We start from the raw sequence: 17,817 nt of genomic DNA on the forward strand, positions 1-17,817 counted from the left end.
GCAGTGAGTTGAGGCACCCTGGGCCATGGGGTGGGGGGGGCAGGGAGGGCAGGGGCATTAGTTGTCTAGTCTAAAAGCTCTAATAGCATCAGGCGGTGAGGTTATAAGCACAGTCACTTGACAGGAGAGAGCAGGGATAAACCTGGAGGGAATCTTCTCTCCCATTAGTGAAGGACGGAGACACCGCGAGCTCGTCCAGCTGCCATGTTCCGCAAGCTGAAGCAGTCCCTCACGCCAGGATGTGTCGCTGCCCCAGACCCCAAGGCCGAGTCATCGCCCCCATCTCCATCTCCATCTCCATCTCCATCTCCGCCTACCCAGGTAAGACATTCCATCCCTTAAGTTGCCTATTGCTGTTACTCTACTGACATCCCCTACTTTGCACTGTTTTTCTATCCAACTGTATTTTTTGCTGCTAATTAGTATGTTTAGATCTACAGTATTTATTATTATATTGTAATATCTTCTGTTTTTTTTTTTTTTTACTGTGTTTATTGTGTTTTGTTTTATGTAAGTAGCTTTGTGTTGTTTTTTTATGTAGCACCATGGTTCTGGAGGAACGTTGTTTCATCTCACTCTACAGGTGATCCCCAACTTACAATGGGGTTATGTTCTGCGAAACCCATCATAAATCGAAAATATCATAAGTTGAAAATGCATTTAATACACATAACACACACCTCTGCATGACAGACTGGGAGATGAGGATCGCTGCCGCTGCCCAGCATCACGAGACAGTATCTCTCTGCATATCTCTTGCCCAGGAAAAAAATCAAAATTCAAATTTTAAAGTATTGTTTCTACTGAATCTCTATCACCAGCTCACCTTCGTAAAGTCGAAAAAATCGTAAGTAGAACCATCGTAAATTGGGGACCACTTGTATACTGTACCGGCTGTATATGGTTGAAATGACAATAAAGCCGCTTTGACTTTGACACTTTGACACACTACTTGTCTCTGGTTCACATGCATTTTTCATATAGCAATAATGAAAGAGAGGCTTGTTACAATAGATGGTAAAAGAGATATTTTGGGAGTCGGGGTTTCTGCTGAGAAGCCCCTTTACTGCCTCAGAAGAAAACGTGGGCAAATGTGGGAAAATGTCTTTCATTTACTTGCAAAGTTCCACATAAATAAGTGTGACAGTTTGGGTGTAAAGGTGAGAAGAGATGCTCACTAAACAGACAGGGAATGAGTTGGGTGAAGCTGGAAACCATGAGAAAATCGAGACTTTTTGAGAGCTACTGGAATTTGGGTGATTCTACAGTGTTCATTCATCCTTAGGGACGTATTTAAGGGAAGACAGGGGTTGGGTTGGGTTGGGTAGTTCAGCTCATCAAACGCAGGTGAGTCGCATGCCCTGGAGAGTCGTAGGTTCGGGTGAGCAGTCCATCTATTTCAACCATCCACTACCATTTATTTTATAGCAGTGGTTCCATTTATGACCCTCAGTACAAACTTACTTTGCCTCTGGTCCTGCTGCGTTTCCAAGTGCTCGTTTTAAAATACACTCCAAAAATTTTACACCTTGAAGACAGATGTTTAAGTGTCAGTCAGCAGCTCGAAACAGAACATGAGGTGGAATCGACCTGTATAAACATATTCAGATCCCGTTCGGATACCTGCTTCCACCAGCCGTAAAAACACTGCACTGCACTTCCATTGGCTCCCTTTACACCTTCAAAAAGTACAAGACAGCAGTTATGGATTTCACTGCAAGGTCAGGTTTAAATTGACATTTTAAAAGATTTTCTGAAATAAAATCACAGTGAAATGCATTCAAACCACTGTTTTAATCCTGTTTATGCTCTGGAATTAAATTGAAATTAAACATTTTAAAAAATTTTAATTTGACTATTTCTGACAAATCATACTTTACATAAAAAATATAGTGACATTTTGTTAACATATAGTTTTGTTACATATAGTTTGTTCAATATAGTTTTGTTACAGTTTTGTAACACATTGCTTTGTTAAAATGCAATTACTGTGGAATTGATTGGTTCATAACCAACTATGAAAAGACAATTTAAATTTAACTAAACATATGAAATTTGGGGGAGAAAATTAACTGAACACATGCGACATACCAAAACAAACTTCTTTGTGAAGTGGTGATAAACTGGCTGGTAAAACAGTTTTAAAAAAGCAGGAAGTAGTATGAAATCTGACGTGATGGACAGGGAAAGAGAGGATGTCCTGCATGTGTCAGCGCTTGCTCGCACTTTGCTCTGGATGAACCGAGCACTTTGCCCGACTTTGGGGCTGGAAGTTCAAAGCTAGGAGATGAGGAGAAAATGGCTCTGAAAGAGATGTCTTTTGAGACCCTTCTTGACTGGGCTTCAGCAGTTCTGAGGGAGAGAGGGGGTTCGGTCCACCACACTGGAGCCAAAACTAAGGACTTTGACACTTTTGATTTTGAAGCTCATGTGCATGGGACCATCAGGCAGCTACAGGTGGAGGAGCATAGCGGTCCGGTCGGGCTGTGTCAAGCCATCAGGTCCTGTATCGGGCTCCGTGTAGCTGGTTGCCTGTTGAAACTGGATACATTACCATCATCTCAGACTCAAATATATTGGTACAAACCAAATTAGGGAGCCTGTGACTTTGTACACACAGGATGAAAAAGCAGCGGACAAACACGATGGGCTCAAGAAAGAAGATGCCGAACCTCCAGGTAAGCCAAGATCCGGGCACAAAAGAAAAATGATCGTTAGGGAATTTAATTCCTAATTCTTCTGCTCTGGAAGTCTGGGAAATAGGAATGAAAATAGCATTTGTTCAAATATTCTTCATGAAACCTTTCAAAAGAAAATAGTCATGAAATCTGTTAATTTACTACTTGTGCACGTGAAATATATACTAGCAATTTCATTGAACTACATTCATATTCGGTTTATTTATTTAGCTAATGCTTTTTTCCCAAAGGGGCTTAAAATGATGTACCCATTTAAAGAGATGGATCATTTTTACTGGAGCAGTTAGGAGAAGTACCTTTCTCACAGGTGCAAAAGCAGGATGCGGGTTTCAAACCAGAGTCCTTCAGGTGGAAGGTTGCACTTCTAACTGCTATGCGACCTGCTGCCCCTAACAACGTAACCTTTTTTACATGGGTACAGCATTTAACGTCTCTGCCACGTGTCAGAAATTGGCAAATTCAGTACCGTTCACAGAAAACATACTAAAATATCCTTCAGCTGCCTACTAGCATCTGCCTGTACATTGAATGTTTTTAGGCTGGTATTTTAGCGATGACTTAACCGTGCTCATTTGGTTGTGTTTTCTTTGTGCCGAAGCAGCTCCGAGCCCAGATCCTAAGGTTCCAGAGCCCCCGAAGCAAAGTAATGAGCAGAACCCTCCTGATGGGTAGGAACTCTTTGGTACTTCCTCATTTACACTGGGCATTTTAATGGGGGATTTCACGGCTTTCGTGTATAAAGCACAGCAAGCCTTGAAAAACAGTTTACGAACTTTTAAGGTCACCGACATTCCACGAGGCATGTTGTCCACCCCGTGGTTTTGGCACTTGTCCCAGGGCACGTCATCCAGCCCCTCACATGGCGAAAACAAATACTGGTCATTGGATCTATGTCAGCAGCTTATAGAGGTAAGAGTCCAAAGGGGGATTACGAGATCTGCAGTATTTGTGTCCTAAGAAGATTATGCAGCTACTTAAACAAAAAGAAAATCCCCAACAACAAGGCAGAGCTGTGCTCCAAACCCTCCTTTAGGGTGGCATCATTCTTTCACCATCTTCTGCAAAGCCGGGTATCACACAGCATCAGTGGAGAGGAACCCAAGGCTACCACGAGTGCCTGTGTACGGGTCACTCAATTGTTTGGAAAAGGATATTTTGCCGGCGTCACCTGTCTTGCGTTCATCTCAAATCTTTAATACAGTTAAATCTTGACTCAGTTAATCTGCTACAGTATTAGTATGTAACCCCAAAAGAACATTTCTGACATTCATGGTGACCGAACTACTAAAAGCTACTAGTGACAGTTTGGATCCGTTTCGATCACTAAGTCTTGGAATTTCAAACTTCACATTAAACTTTATTTTTCTTAAATAAAACCTATTTTTGCTTTTTCAGGCAGCAAGAGGCACCCCCAGCTCCCCTTCCCGTAGTGGTAAACAGATATGCTGACAACCAGCTAAGAGACATCATCAAACGCCTGAGGGAAAGGACAGAGATCTATAAGGAAAAGGTCATCGACCCCTACGCCTCCTCTCCGGAACACAGCCCACCTGTCAGTAAGTAGGATGGCCAGAGACGTGAAACAGAAAGTAACATCTTCCAAACTGTCACGGGCAATTTAAAGTCGGGGAATCGACCTTGTTTCATATAGCGAGTCGAATAGGATTCATGGCACCCACCGGCTGTGGGTTCGGTTTTGTGTCCTATTTGTACAAGTGACTAGCAGAGAGGGTCAGCACTCTTCATAGCTGTTACTAAGGTCTCCTCCTCCTACGCTCTCTATGGGGGGTGGTGCTCCATAGTGCTCTTCAACCATTCCATATTGTTCACTTCTTAAACCATATGTTTCACTCCTCTCCGTTACTGTTCCGCATATTTTTTTCATAATTTTTTTCACTTGGCGCAGTCATGATGCGCTGCAGAGTTAGAAAATAAGAGTTCAAATGGGAGGGTAAGTGAAAAGATGCTGACCAATGGTCTGCTGTGCTGCTCACCTGTCATTCAGGAGCACTGAGGATGGAAAAGGCTGTTTTTGACACTCAGGGCTTTTCGCAACTCTCAGTTTTTGGTACATCAATAGAAAATGGCCTAAATAACATTCTTTGTCAAGGCAAGTTTTCGTAAACTGGACGTTCGTATATCGGGGGATGACTTTATTACACAAAGTTGGCATGTTTTACCAAGCAAGGTCTGAATTCATCGACAAAGCTCCAGAACTGTAAAGGAATCAGTGACAAGGACAAACTCCTCCCTGATGGTTACTACACGTTTACATTTAAATGCCAATTTCTCTCCGAAAGCACCTTAATATTATTTTGTGTCTCGAAGTTTGGTCCGGACAACGGCCAGCAAACACACAGGTGAGTATTGTGGAGGTGCAGAAAAGAAAAAGCAAAAGGCAACGCAGTTAGGAATGAAAATGCAAATAACAGTGCAGCATGAAAATAATACACACACACACACACACACACACACACACACACACACACACACACACACACACACACACACTGTCTGAACCGCTTATCCCATTCAGGGTCGCGGGGAGCCGGAGCCTAACCCGGCAACACAGGGCATAAGGCTGGAGGGGGAGGGGACACACCCAGGACAGGACACCGGTCTGTCACAAGGCACCCAAGTGGGACTCAAACCCCAGACCCGCCAGACAGCACAGCAGACTGTGCCACCGTGCCCCCCTGAAAATAATATCGTTCTGTATTTATATTACTTTTGTGAATTAGTGTCATTTAGCATGAAAAACAGGGGCAGCTGGTAGCATAGTGGATTGTACTGCTGTCCTGGGACCCAAAGGTCACAGGTTTGATTCCTGCCTCCTGCTGTAGTACCCTTGAGCAAGGTACCTACCCTGAATTGCACCAGTAAAAATTACTGAGCTGTATAAATGAGAAACAACTGAAGGCAGTTCAATGTTGCAAGTTGTTTTGGGGGAAAAAAGCATCAGCTAAATGAATAATGTGTGAAAGTAGTGAAGAAATGTAAGAAAGCCATGGTACACATAGCATCCAGTTTACATAATAGGCTACAAGGGGATTTGCAATTCATGGTAAAGTCTACTTACGAGAAGATTGTTGGAACTGATCCCTGTACTACCTGAGCAGGATCAGGATCCATACTGGTTTGTCTCTTTTAAATGAATCAATTTTGTCCCTTCACATAGTTAATTCCTGGTCTCAGTACTTTGTAAAAAAACATTCTAGCACCAGTTATAAGGAGACGGGATTTCCTCAAAAGAGAGGAAGAAGAGAGGCGACGGAATGAGGAGGAAGAGAAGAAAAAAAAGGAGGAAGAAGACAAAAAGGCAGCAGAGAGAAAAGAGGAGAAAAAGAAGGAAGAGAAAAAAGATGAAAAGAAAGAAGGTGAGGTGGAGGTCAAACCTGAAGCCTCCATGTGTCCGAAGTTCAGCTTCAGCTGCATCTTTTCTGCTCTTTTTGCTGTGATTGATGTGCTGCTGAAACCCCTGGAGGACAAGCTGGACACATGGCTGGACAAGACCATAGATCCTGTCACAGGTAAGACGTGATGGAAAATGTCGAAGATGTCTTCATTATCTCGATGTGCTTGTTGAGATGGTAGGTTTATTCACAGGAGAGACGGGCAGACAAAGACCATAGACCTTTCACAAGAAACATGGGTTTTTTATTTGTTAATTAATTTATCTACTTACATACTTGCTGACGTATTGACAGCACAGGGTGAAACTGCAAATACTTCCACATATATGAAACACACGGAAAGGTTGCAATTAGAAATAAAAGAAATAGGCAAAATGAAATATATGTATATTAATATTACAAGGTCAAGATAAATAAGAGATGGCTTTGATGAAGACGCAATAGATTCATTCTCATAAACTTCTAATTTCCTCTCTGTCTCCAAGCAGAAGCCTCCGTGGACATATTGTTGTTATGCTCACCTGCTCTGTGAGCATGTGTGTGGCAGGTTCTCCTCTCCTTCCAGACCGCAGGTATATCTGTTGGCTCAGCATGGTGACCATGGCCTTCAACTACAACGCCTGGCTCATCCCTGCCCGGATGGCCTTCCCGTACCACACAGACTACAGTATTCCCTTCTGGTTCTGCTTGGACATCCTCGCCGATATCATCTACGTCATCGACATGATCGTCTTCCAACCCCGCCTGCAGTTTGTCAAGGGCGGCGACGTCATTGTAAGTTTCAAAGAGCCTTATTCATTCGTTTGACACTTTAGATGCATCTAATTTTCTACGTTCATGTGTCTAAAGGTGGGGAAATCAGTAAAAGGGAGACGTCAGACTGGCAGATCTACACATGTATATTGTCCGTCAGTGAATGAGTGACAACATTTCCCTTTTTTGATGCAGTGCGACAGGGGTTTGACAAAGAAGAATTATCGAGACTCCGCAAGATTCAAGGTGCGAAACAACGAATGCAGTGAGGAGTAACAGTTGTTTCACTGTATCTTGAAGTTCTATGTTTTCTGTGTCATCCTCCTGTAAAATACCACGGTAAAACAAGGAGAACACCATTTATGATGCAACTTAATTCATGCGACTGAAAGCTTAGCTGATCTACGTCATGTTTTGTTCACATCGAAACGCTTCATGTTTGTTTTAGGTGCTCATTTTTGATGTGGGATGGAAAGGCTCACACTGAGATTGTAAGATGAACCTTTCTGTGTCTTTGTTCTCCATTCAGTCTGACATCTTGGCCATCATACCCTTCGATTTGTTATATGTCCAGTTCGGGTTCATGTCCACTTTAAGAGCAAACCGTATCTTGAAAGTAAGTTCCAAAGCACTTGTGTGTCAAACATGCAGCTGTTATGATGAGAAATATTCTTCAGTCTAAAATTTCTACCTGTGAAAACGCTGAAAATGATTGAGTCCCATCCCTCGCCCTGCAGCAAGAATCCTTCTTCGAGTTCAGCGATCGTCTTGAGAGCATCATGACCAAGGCCTACATCTGGAGGTATGTTGGAAGAGGAGTGCGGTCCAGTGATGCTAAATCCATACATCTGCTAATCACTAACTGTGATAAGGAGTAATTGCATTTATAACATCAGTATTTCCAAACCTCAAGGAAGCACTTTATACGAAAAATTGGAAACCGTGTGAAATTGTGTGATAACGTGTTGGACAGCAGTCTCTGAATGTTGAGGATCTCTTGTGGTGTGGGGCAGAGTGATCCGCACCACGGGCTACCTGCTCTACATCCTGCACCTCAATGCCTGCATCTACTACACGGCCTCCGATTATCAGGGCATCGGCTCAACCAAGTGGGTGTACGACGGCCAAGGCAACGCGTACGTGGCCTTTCTCCATTCCTCCCTGCCTTCTGAGAGGAGCTGTGTGGTACAGTAGTCTGTGTGGTACAGACCCATCCTCAAGGGTCATAGACACTTAAATCTGTAACCATGGATGTACTTGATGTGCAAATAGACCCCTGTTGATGCCTAATGTACGACGTCAGAAAATGTGGTAAATGAGACATTATGTGTGTCATGGTATATTAGTGGAGGACATTTTTTTATGTTGTACGTTCTTTGTTCATAAGCACTTCAGTTTGACTGTGGTTTTTTCAGTGGTTTCTGTGCCCTTCCAGTTACCTGAGAAGTTTCCTCCATGCGGAGAAATCCCTACTGATGATTGCGGAGCTACCAATGCCCACAACTTTATTCGGGCAGACCGTTCAGATGGCAAACTATTTTTTCGGGGCCTTATTTTTGTCTACATTTCTTAGCCAGGTAGTTTCATTGTCTTTGTGTTTTTGCTGTACACTTTGTGGATTTTGTATGTTGGTCACCCGACACATCAGCTGAGTTGTTCACAGGATGCGATACGAATTTTTTTGGAAATAATTACTTTTTAGAAAGTCAGTTTTTAACACTAGCTCCTCACTCCTATGTCTGCAACAGCTTCCAGCATCAACATATCCAATGATGCTGTTTTCTGAGTCTTTTTTGCTGGTCTTCATTTTTAAAGAATCTAATTTTTGTTTGATATAGAGGTTTGGTACCAAGCTTCTCTTTCAGTGTTAAGCAGCAGGAAGTAATTTTCCAGTCTCAAAAACAGCTCTGAGCCTAGCTTAAAGACAAGGCCCACCCTTCCCCCGCCCCCGCCAAGTCCAGTTCCAGGACAGGTCTTCCCACACCAAGCCCTGTATGAAAAATCGGCGCAATGCGAAGCCCATGACGTAAAGCTGGATTCCTTTCCTTCATCCCCGTCACCCTTCAGCAGTGCTCTTGTGTCACCCCCCCCATTCCCGCAGGTACCTGCGCTGCTACTACTTTGCCGTTCGCACTCTCATCACCATCGGAGGCCTTCCGGAGCCCAACACAGTCTTTGAGATTGTGTTTCAGTTGTTGAACTATTTCACAGGTGTCTTTGTGTTCTCCAGTTTGATCGGACAGGTAAAAAAAATAGAAAGATGAATAAAATCCCCTCTAGCGTGATGAATCCAGACTTCCGTCGGCGCATTCATCCCTACAATGTCCTGGGGACTAGTGTGGTGTGATGACAGCCTAGTTCTTTTAGTGGCTCTCTTACATCTGTAGTGTCAGTAGTAGTTGTCATCCCCTCATTGTACACGAAGAGCTCTGAAAACAGGTTATTTATCCATTTAGTTGATGAATTTGTCCAAAGAGACTTAAAATGTTAACATTTTTCCATTTACACAGCTGAGTAACTTTTACAGCAGTAGTTCGGGGTAAGTACCTTGCTAAAAGGTGCTATAGCAAGCGGTAGCATTTGAAATTTGGCCCTTCGGTGACCGGGTGGCTGCACTAACTATTACATTGTCTGCTGTCCCTTGGTGAACCTCTACATTTACTGCAGTCCTCAGTACTTTCACAGTAGTTTACCCAGTTTTGCCATAGCTTATTTGACATCTCAGGTGACTAAATGACACATATGAGCTCTATGACACAGCTGCCTCAAAGGACACCTAGGATGTAACCCATGGCCAGAAAGGAGTTTTTTTTTTTTTTTCATTTAGCCAAACTATTGAAAATGATAAAACTTTTATCAATATCCAATAAATTAAGAGTAGTACATTATTATTATTATTATTATTATTATTATTATTATTATTATTATTATTATTATTCGCATTTTTTACCTTTTTCTAAAGAGGTGAGCATGTCTATCAGGCTGTGGCACATTCATAGGCAGGAAGGTGGAGCTGTTGAGTAACTGACACCTGTTGCTACGACCTGTGTGTCCCTGCAGATGAGGGATGTCATTGGGGCGGCGACTGCGGGCCAGACGTATTTCCGCACCTCTATGGACAGCACAGTGGCCTACATGAACACCTACAAGATCCCCAAACTGGTGCAAAACAGGGTGCGCACCTGGTACAACTACACCTGGGACTCCCAGGGCATGCTGGGTAAGGGCTACCTTTTTGACAGAAGCCAGCAGCAGAAACTGTTACCCTACACGTTGCCATGTGTGGTCCACGTTGCTTAGTAAACATGTTGTCACTGTGTTTTACACAGAATTGAGTGAACTTTTGAGGACACAAAATAACACAAGATGGTTAGCTAACAATTTAACAGTAATCAATTCAAGTCAGTCAGTTCAGATGCTTCAAATCCAAAGGACAGTACATTTACATTTAGATTTATTAATTTCTCAAAAGCAACATGCATCTCAGAGAAAACACAATTTGTACATTACATGGAGAAAAAGACATAATTGCAGACATTTAATCCTTAAGTAAACCTAGTTTGTTTCTTTCCGCTATATGCACTGCTGTTCATCACACGAGTAGCTGCACAAAACTCAGAATGGACTAATCCTGATCACCTTAAAGTACATTTTACTACCAGTAAAACCCTAACCCTCCTGAGATGCATGACCTACAAAAGACAGGGCAGGACAAGTGGTTATGGAAAAGAATTATTATAAATGATAATGAGTTGTAAGATTTCAGAGAGATGCTTGCTGAGTAGGTGCACTCATCTGCTACACCGCAACCAGACTGCTACGCTCTTCCACATCTGCACGCTTTGTGGTTCTCGTTTCTGGCTCCATTGTGGTGGAACAACCCTCCCCCACTCAGAACTGCTGAATCTCTGTCCACATTTAAAAAGGGTCAGAAAACTCATCTCTTCCAGACTCACTTCTCCCATCATCTCTTAAGTTCATGTAAAGTATAAATGTTCATGATCATGCCCAGATCACTTCGTTACACAGCTACTCCTGCTATGTAACGTAAATGTTTATATGTATCTCAACTACTAGGAAGGTGATCAGGAATCGTCAATATTCTGCTTAAGTTTTATGCAGCTACTCGTGTGATGAACATCGGTTCATATGGTGAAGAAAACAAACTAACTGCACTTAAGAATCACATGTCTGCATCTAAGTGTCTCTTCCTGCTAATATAATGAGCACATAGTATTTTCTATGAGATGTACGTTGCTTTGGAGAAAAGTGTCTGATTAATGAATACATGTAAAAGTAAATGTATGTACACTGGTACAAGACAGCTGAGAAGTGCAGATGCCATGCTATGCATAAAAGGATGGCTGTCACTCCACTTGTGTGGTGCTGGACAACACCAGGACTGATACATTGAAGTGAAATGTTAATTCTCATAAGGTTTTTCTAATGAGTGTGAGTTGATAGGTTTTTGGTAAAAGAAGGATTCGTTATTAAGCTGAATCACCTTAATTATCCTTCAGTACACCTACAACTGGAAAAAGTGCAGTAAAAAACTGTAGCCTATTAACCAGAAGCAGAAAAGGTGATGTGAAATGAAACTGTGGACATGCAACGTTACACACAATGTCTTCTTAGATGAGTCAGAGCTGCTGGAGCAGATGCCACTGGTCATGAGAACAGCCATCGCGGTGGACATCAACCTGAGTACCTTCCAGAAGATCGACCTCTTCAAGGTGAGCTTCATCACACCTGCGTTGACCATGATGGTGTTTAGCTGATGAAGAGGAAACGCAGTTAAACTACATCTTGGGGTTAGTGGTTCACACTTGGAATGGCAACATTTTATTAATTTCTTTATCAAGATGGAAATTGCTGAAATGGTGTGGGATTGTTTGCAAATTTGCACATATGTAAATACACACACGCACACACATTGGCTGAAGCGGCTTGTCCCAGGTGAGATCGTGGTGAACCGGAGCCTAACCCCGCAACACAGGGCGCAAGGCCGGAGAGGGAGGGGACACACCCAGGACCGGACGCCAGTCCATCAAAAGATACCCCAAGCAGGACTCAATCCGCAGACCTGCCAGAGAGCAGGACCCGGCCAAGCCCACTGTGCCACCGTGCCCCTACACCCCTGTGCTCCCATTTGTAAATAGTGTACAAGTTAAATTAAATCAATAATTTGATGATATTTTGATATTTTGATACTGAGGAATTTTATGATAAGGGGGGCCAGGTGGCGCAGCAGGCTTGGCCGGGTCCTGATCAACAAATAATCATAAAGTATTAATGAAATTAAATGAACACCATTTGGAAATTGCTTCTGTTAATTTAAGACTTGTCTGATGACTTTCGCACAGTATGAATTTCTGCACCTCTATCACTTTTGAGGCAAAACTTTGGTGTAATTTTGGGACACAGAACCTCAGTTCTGTTCTTGTGCTTCCCTCTGCTGGTGACATTTTTCCAGAGAAGAGTTTGGTAGAAATTCATCTCTCCAGCTTTCCGGAAGAACCACTTGGTTCTTTGGCAATGACTGTATTACCTTTGGATGATTCTTGGTATGGAGCGGCTGCCTTTGGCTCCGAAGGTTGCGGCTTCGATCCCTGCCTCCGGCTGTGGTGCCCTTGAGCGAGGTGCTTGCCATGTAATTACTCCGGTATCTGTGCCTGGGTGCCTAGTTGTGGCCCTGCAGTGGACTGGCATCTCGTCCAGGGTGTGCCACCCGCAGCCTTTCAGCTTTGCGCCCAATGTCTCTGGAATAGGCTCCGGCTGGCTGCGACCCCGCTCGGGAGAAGGGGTTATTGCAATTGTTTGGTTGGTTGATTCTCTGTAATCTGGAGGCCCTGATACCATCTTTACTTACTTTACCACAGGGCTGTGATAACCAGATGCTTGTGGATATGCTGCTGCGACTCAAGTCCATCGTCTACCTGCCAGGGGACTTTGTGTGCAAGAAGGTGAATAAACCTGCCTTCCAAATGTCTGCTGCACACATGTACAAGTATAATTCAAGAAAACTCTTAATAAGATAGATTTCTTGTAACTCAAAAGACTGTATGTCAGGGGATGTGCAAAGAAAGTGACATTTACTTGAATTTCCTTCCATCACCTGGCCGCCGCACCCACTGCATCCTGTCCACAGGGGGACATCGGAAAGGAGATGTACATCATCAAGGCTGGAGAGGTACAAGTGGTGGGCGGACCCGACAACAAGATCGTCTTTGTCACTCTGAAGGCTGGGTGTGTGTTCGGAGAGATCAGGTGCGCACCAGAGTACCGGGGTGGCTAAAGAGCGGTGTTGAGAAGCTCAGAAGTGGTGGTTACCGTAGACATTACCTGAACACAAGTGGCTGAGCCAGAGTAGGAGCACGTTTTAGACGAGGCTGTGGTAATGGACCCCAGTGCAGAGATTTTACCCTTTTCCCCCAATTTCAGTGTTTTCAGATTGATTTGTCATTAATATTTAGACAGTTTGTATGAGAATTTTCTGATTTATTTTCAGTTTCTCTGTTTCCTAACAAACTTCATGGTGGACAAAAATGGTAGGAATAAAAAAATTGTACACTTCAGGTTTCAGTCTGCATGACTGAGATATGAGCTGAATGCCTGTATCAGTCTGCTGCAGTCATCAGCAAACGGGGGAAACCGCAGGACAGCCAACGTGGCGGCACATGGCTTCGCCAACCTGTTTGTCTTGGACAAGAAAGACCTCAATGACATCCTGGTCCACTACCCCGAATCCCAGAAGGTGCTTGCCAGGAAGGCAAGGTGAAGGATGCTTCCCAACACAAGAAGTGATTTAACGGAGCTAGAATTGTGTCCCGGAAGTAATGAGCTCAATCACAGGATATAGATATGATTTTAAGGACACGATGCTATATGGATCAAACAGAAAAGAGTATGGCTTGATTCCGAAATAATACTGCATTGATTCTCTCTTAGTAGTTAACATGATATTTCTCATCCAAAGGAAATTAATAAAGTCCAAGGTTCCGGGTGCTGCTGCTGCTGGAGATGCAGAACAGAAGAAGGGGATGGCTTTGTTTATGCCCAAACCTCCGACTCCCAAGATGCTGCGTGCCTTTGGCAAAGGAGGGATTCTGCAGAAACTTAGGGTACTAGAATCCTGTTCATCTTGCTCTTGGTTCTCCCTAAATTCTCCCTAACAGTAGTCTGACCTCGAACATGAGAACTTGAGTGCTGAAGGTTTCCGTAAGGACTTCGTATTACTGTAGCTTCTAATTCGCACCTGAAACCCCCGGTGAAGTGATCTGCTATCCACGAAGAGTTCAAAAGCTACGAGATATGTTTTCACATCTTAGAACCAGAACTGGCCATCTTGCATTTATTTCGTACTACGTATTTAGGGCAGCATGTGACTGTATTAGTCTTCCCCAGGAGTAAATATTTATAATAATTTTTTCATTATGAAAAAATCAGTGTCAGAAAACAATTTTTGTTGTTGTGATCTCCAGATAATAGGTCAGACAAGGCTCAAGCTAATTTTAGTTCATTTTTATTTTATTAGCTAATTTCATTTTATTCCTTTATATCTGAACTGTATGTGACAGTTTATTTTTCCTCTTTTTTAGGCTGCAGCCGGTGACGGAATGAAATAGGAGAATCCATTTTCCCACATATTTTTAGTCAACTTTACATTTAATTTCAGATTTATCGTTATCTTCAATATATGAATGGACTGCATATATTGTATACAGCATGCTGTTCAAACACGTACAAAGAAAGCATGGCATCTTTAGTGTTTTCGGTATCACTTGCTCTGTGTTCAGGTAAAATAAATTTTCTCAGACTCTTGTGATGTTTGCTTAATTTTTTTCAGATCTGTTGCTACTGAATAAGGAAATTCTTTTCTTGCATTTTGTTATATAGCCAGAATAATTATGAAGAGTACATATTAAAATATTAATAATAAAATGTAATGAATATTTTTACAATAAAAATTGAAGTTTTTAGTACTTTTTGCTATTTTTTATGAAGCCTTGTTTACTCAAACATTAAATAAAGAAAAAAAATACAAATTATAATTGGTGGTGTCAGGAACTTGTCAGTTTGGGAAGTCTGAAAGATCTCTTTACCTTCTTTGCATGCATAATGGTAAAATTCTTAAGTTGCACAATGCACCTTAGCCTAGTCATTTTCAAGCTTTAATTCTAAAACATGTTGCCAAAGGGCGTTGGTTCTGCGACCAAGTTTTCTGTCTTTGGTATTTTGGAAAGTAGAAATTTCAGTCAAATTTAAGGTAGCGGAGGAAAAGATGGTCAAAGAACAACACATAGCTGAAGAAGCTATTCAGATCCTATCTCCTGTCTTTTTGATTTTCAGATATTTTTAATTCAGTGCTGCATTTCTCTACATATTTACGAATCTACTAGTAAAAAGTAGTTTTTCTTTTTCAATAAGAGATTTAATGTACTACAAAGATCCAAGTTATGAATTTACCAAGGTACAAGAATTTTTCAGTTTATTTACATTATTTTACTTACATTTTGCTCATCATTGTACTTTCTAAAATTTCTCAGTTGTAGTGAAAACAGACTGCATATCCGCTTCCCGCAATTGGATGGCAGCAAAATGCACTGAGAGGTTGAGAGGGAGGCGGAGGGGAGAAGAAGAGAGGGAGGTGGGCATAGCAGTTTCACTGAATGTATTTTTTACTTATAGTTTTATTCAAGACTTTTATGGAAACTGCCCAGCGAATGAACAGGGGTACCTGTCTTTTATTACATTTTGTTCATGGTTCGGTGACCAGATGCTGACAAGCATTTATAAGATTAATTGTCCAGTTCTTGTGACCAGTAAAATAGAGTCAATAGTTCAAGGTGAAACACTTTTTAATACTTTCCCCAACACAATCACCTTTCTCTACTCTACCATTTCATTGCCTGGTAGTGCCTGAAGCACAGGAGAAACACAACACCATCTTGCATGTGTAAAGCACAGGATGCTGAAGAAGACATGGTGAACATTACATACTTTTTATTGCCAGTGATTTTAAAGTAAATTTAACAATATTTTAGTCATGTTAAAAATGATTATAAACTGGCACCCCGTTCACATTGCATCCTGTCTCACAACCTGTGTTTCCAATACAGAAAAAAATTTGATGTTGCATTGTATGACCCATTGATAACACAAACACACACAGAGATGAAACTGCTTGCCCAAGGCAACAGAGGGTGCAGGGACACACCCAGGACAGGATGCGAGTCTGTTGCAAGGCATCCCAAGCAAGACTCGAACCCCAGATCCACCAGAGAGCAGGACCCAGCCAAACCCACTGCACCCCCCTTGCCATTGGAAGAAAAAAAAAAAAAAACCACTAAATTTGCTTTAGAATCATGCGTCTGCATTTAAGTGTCTCTTTCTGCTAATGTAATGAACACATTGTATTTTCTATGAGATGTATGTTGCTTGCAGTGGCACAGTGGGTTGGCCCACAGTCCTGCTCTCTAGTGGGTCTGGGGTTCAAGTCCTGCTTGGGGTGCCTTGTGACGGACTGGTGTCCTGTCCTGGGTGTGTCCTCTGGCCTTATGCCCTGTGTTACTGGGTTGGCTCTGTGACCCTGTACGGGACAAGCAGTTCTGAAAATGTGTGTGTGTGTGTATGTTGCTTTAGAAAAAAGCTTCTGCTAAATTGATAGAATTTTAAAAGAACCTAGCCTGTGAATAAATTGAGGGATTGAGCTGTATTTTTAAAGCTATGATGTCTTGGTTAGACTTACAAACAATTCTGAATTATGAACAGACTTCTGGTCCCAATGATGTTAAACTAAAGTAGAAGTGTATTTTTTTTTGTTATTGCCATCTTGAATTTTTGGTGACTGTGAGCAGTTAAAAGACACAGACTTGTCCTGTTTAAAGAGTAGAAGGTCTAAGCTCTTTAGCAAAGACAGAGGATTGTGGGGTTTAATTACCAAAGTGCTCCTTCAGTGTGCTCAGTCATGTGCCATCCCAAGGCTGCTCCTGGGACAGCAGCCACAACCAATTACTGTTTAGTCAGGATGGAGTGGCAGGACAAGTTAAAGTAAACAAAAACACAAAGATAACCTCCAGCTATTGTAACTTTTACAGAAACATCATTTACACCATTGTGCCAGTTGTTGTTTTATTAACTGATGGATTAGGTTTGTATCAATGTTCCCGTACTCATTGATCCGGTGCAGCAATGCTGTACCACGAGGACATTTAGAATCCTCTTGTGGGCTGTAATGTGTTGTTGCCCTGCCTTTTCCTTTTTTTGCTTAATATGGCAACACTTCCATAATTTTTAAATTATGAAGTTTGGAGGTAGCAGTCAAGCACACACACACACAAGCTGAAGCCACTTGTCCCAAGAGGGGTCGTGGCAAACCCAAACCTAACCCGACAACACAGGGCGTAAGACTGGAGGGGGAGCCAGTCCATCACAAGGCACCCCAAGCAGGACTCAAACCCCAGACCTACCAGAGAGCAGGACCCAGCCAAATCCACTGCACCACTGCACCCTGGAGGTCAAGCAACTTGTTCAAAATTTTTATTTAATTCATTTGTTTGTTTACTCATTTTATCAACAGCACAGAGTCAAAGCAAAATTTGAATCCCATTTAAATTGTTTAAAAATATTACATTTAACGTACAGTAAATAAAAATATTTTTATTGGTATTTGTCATGGCCATGATTTTCGACTGGCAGTTCATCCACAAAATAAAAAAACTAACATACATATACATAAGTGCAATGGATGGACAGGAGAGTTAGTTGGCCACAAAAACACAGATTTAAAAGTCAAAGTGGTCTGTGGAGGAAGGTGTTCCTCTAAGGAATTAACTGCAGGCATTAATTACGCCGGGCTGCCAGTCAGACTTGTCAGAGCAGCTGTGCGAAGAGAAACGAGGGATAAACTCGGATGGGATCTCTGTCCTCCTGAAGTCCAGCCTGCAGCAGTC

General features: G+C 42.3%; 1 protein-coding gene across 1 annotated transcript; it reads left to right on the forward strand.

The window, feature by feature from the left end:
- The first annotated feature begins 239 nt into the window (after positions 1-239).
- On the forward strand, positions 240-14,505 carry LOC108927601 (cyclic nucleotide-gated cation channel beta-3-like). The gene is made up of 17 exons (XM_018741012.2): positions 240-321; positions 3,298-3,367; positions 4,095-4,255; positions 5,918-6,229; positions 6,678-6,886; positions 7,061-7,111; positions 7,395-7,481; positions 7,603-7,667; positions 7,879-8,001; positions 8,967-9,108; positions 9,926-10,085; positions 11,501-11,598; positions 12,745-12,828; positions 13,014-13,132; positions 13,487-13,639; positions 13,842-13,986; positions 14,464-14,505. The coding sequence occupies exons 1-17, from the start codon at positions 240-242 to the stop codon at positions 14,488-14,490; spliced, it is 2,088 nt and encodes a 695-aa protein (XP_018596528.2). The 3' UTR covers positions 14,491-14,505.
- The last annotated feature ends 3,312 nt before the right edge of the window (positions 14,506-17,817 follow it).

This window comes from Scleropages formosus, chromosome 19, assembly GCF_900964775.1.
Source record: "Scleropages formosus chromosome 19, fSclFor1.1, whole genome shotgun sequence".
NCBI classification, from domain to species: domain Eukaryota; kingdom Metazoa; phylum Chordata; class Actinopteri; order Osteoglossiformes; family Osteoglossidae; genus Scleropages; species Scleropages formosus.